The 2,586-nt window shown below is 53.2% G+C and overlaps 1 protein-coding gene across 1 annotated transcript; it reads left to right on the top strand.

The window, feature by feature from the left end:
• Window positions 1-908: 908 nt before the first annotated feature.
• LOC125556413 (transcription factor MYC2-like) lies at window positions 909-1,871 on the top strand. The gene has a single exon (XM_048719154.2). The coding sequence runs from the start codon at window positions 938-940 to the stop codon at window positions 1,760-1,762; it is 825 nt and encodes a 274-aa protein (XP_048575111.1). The 5' UTR covers window positions 909-937; the 3' UTR covers window positions 1,763-1,871.
• Window positions 1,872-2,586: the final 715 nt, after the last annotated feature.

The raw sequence follows: 2,586 nt of genomic DNA, 5'->3' as shown, positions 1-2,586 counted from the left end.
TCACACATATATTACGATTTCCGGATAACACAATTATAGCATGAATAAAGACAATTATCATGAACAAGGAAATATAATAATAATGCTTTTATTATTGCCTCTAGGGCATATTTCCAACATATATATGTTAATTGTAGTTTATTTATCACTAACATACTTGTGTGTGCTCTCACTTAATTTGGTTTTCGATATTTACAAATTAAGTTATATACGCGAAAACACTCTTACAAAGGGACTGGCTAGGGGTCAGTCGCTTAAAAACAGTTTTGTGCCCAATCAATTTTTGTTGTTCTATCTAAACAGTTCCAACAAGATCCAATGGATCTTGCACTGTCTTCTAGCTCGGACTAGTATGCATTCTTCCTCTTTTCCTCCGACAGCTACTGATCCAGCCCAGGCCAAACCACTCGCCTCGACCGTTTGCGGTCGGCTACACTCACGCCGACCTCACCGCCCTATCCTCCTATCAGCCTGTCTCACCGCAGTGCCTGCCGTCGCCCCCGGCTCTAAACCAGAGAACCTGCACCCCCTGTCACCTTCACCCCGAACCGTCAAGTGCCGAACTCACCTCCGCCTACTACGGCTCATTCCTGGCCAAGGCCTTGCCGGCGTCGTGTGCTTCCTTCTCACCCACTCAGACTGACCCAAATTCAAAATCCACGCAACTTACTTGAAGCAAAACTTTTTCTTTTATAAATGACTATGTCTGCTAGTTAGCTAGCGACAGACTTCCAATCCGAAACTAACGGACATGTTTTTCGCGGGAGGGATGCAAATCGGAAAGGGCATCTACCTTTAAGGCGACACATCATTTAAGCGAGGTCTTAACCGCAAATGTGTCACCACTTCACCAGTACAAAAGACGCCCACACCCCTTGGCTAATTTCCCACTTCGAGCTCTTCACTTAGCGGAGCGACACTCACGTACGCGCTGGCCATGGACGAACTTCTCTCCCCGTACGCCCCATTCTTCCCGTCATCGCCGCCTTCCCAGGTCTCCGCCGCCGAGGGGCACCACCACCAGGTCTTCGAGCTCGCCTCCTGCGAGGTCCCCGAGCAATGGCTGGTCGGCGACACCGTCGTGCCGGCCAAGAGCGAGGACGGAGATTGCGTGTGGCCTGCGGGGAGCTCCTCGCTGTCGCCGGACTCCGAGCTTCCGGGGGAGAGCCTCGAGGCATCGACGACGAAGCGGCGTGGGCGGAAGCCCGGGCCGCGGCCTGAGGGGCCCACCGTCAGCCACGTGGAGGCCGAGAGGCAGCGCCGTGACAAGCTGAATCGTCGGTTCTGCGACCTCCGCGCCGCCGTGCCCAGGGTGTCCCGCATGGACAAGGCTTCCCTCCTCGCCGACGCCGTAGCCTACATCACTGACCTGCGGTCCTGCGTCGCGCGGCTCGAGGAAGAGGGCCGGCAGGCGGCGGCCGCGAGGTGGGAGACGGCGAACGCGTCCGCTTCTTCGTCCCGAAACGGCCACTCCAGGGCCTCCCTGCATCACCTGGCCAGCGACGACGTGGTGGAGGTGCGGATGGTGGGGAAGGACGCGGCGGCTGTGCGCGTGATGAGCTCGGGACGAGCCCCGCACGCGCCGGCGCGGCTGATGAGCGCGCTCCGGTCCCTAGAGCTGCAGGTGCAGCACGCGTGCGTGAACCGCGTGGAGGGCGTGACCGTGCAGGACGTCGTTGTCGACGTGCCTGCTGCTCTACAGGACGACGACGGCGACGGCGTCCTCCGGTCCGCGCTGCTCCAGAGGCTATGTAGAGCCTAGAGCAGCGCTGCCCTACGTTTTCGCACGTACGCACCCACCGTTGACCGTTCCGGAGTACTACAACAGTTTATCTGCTGCCCTGCTAGCTATTCTCCATGGAATAAATGAAACGACGAATGTACTGTATTTCTGAACGACCCTCTAGTTGAGTTGTTCGATGATTCCTCAATCTCAAGACTTGTCGGCTCAGTATCTTAGATATGTCCATCACTACCGGAATAATTGGCTACCCTGACGGCCTATTCTATGCCGACGGCCTTTTGTCAGGGCCGTCGGCATAGACGGAGCTACGCCGACGGCCTAGGGAAAGCTGTAGGCATAGAAAGGCCGTCGGCATAACTCAGACTATGCCGACGGCAGCCGTAGGCATAGACAGGCCGTCGGCATATCTCCAACTGTGCCGACGGCAGCCGTCGGTAAAGTGTGACCGTCGGCATATATGTGGCCCTGGTGGCCCGGCCTCAGACGGCAACCTAACGCTGTCAAATCTATGCCAATGGCCCTCACGGCGGCCGGCGGCATATGTTTTATCTTGGTTTTTTTCAGGAACTGCCACATGGCAATACTATGCCGACGGTCTTGCCGTAGGCATATATATTATCTGTTTTTTTATCTTTTAAATTGTTTTTATTTTAAAAATGATTAATTTAAATCTGTTTTTTATTTATGTATTATAAGCGCCAAAAATGTTTCTGTGTTACGAAAAATAAGTATGTGATTCTGAAAAAAAATAAACATTGTAAAACACATTTGTTGCATTTTAGAAATGTTCAGGCATTTCGAAATACTGTTAATGACATTTTTTAAATGTTTATGCAATGTAC

The sequence above is a fragment of the Triticum urartu genome, chromosome 5A (genome assembly GCF_056163025.1).
Source record: "Triticum urartu cultivar PI428250 chromosome 5A, HENAU_Tu73, whole genome shotgun sequence".
NCBI lineage: Eukaryota > Viridiplantae > Streptophyta > Magnoliopsida > Poales > Poaceae > Triticum > Triticum urartu.
The sequence above is the reverse complement of the archived record's forward strand: the minus strand, read 5'-3'. Positions and strand labels throughout refer to the sequence as shown.

What these genes read in the sequence shown, in the direction of transcription:
- LOC125556413 (XM_048719154.2), top strand. Translation starts at nt 938, where the DNA reads ATGGACGAACTTCTCTCCCCGTACGCCCCATTCTTCCCGTCATCGCCG.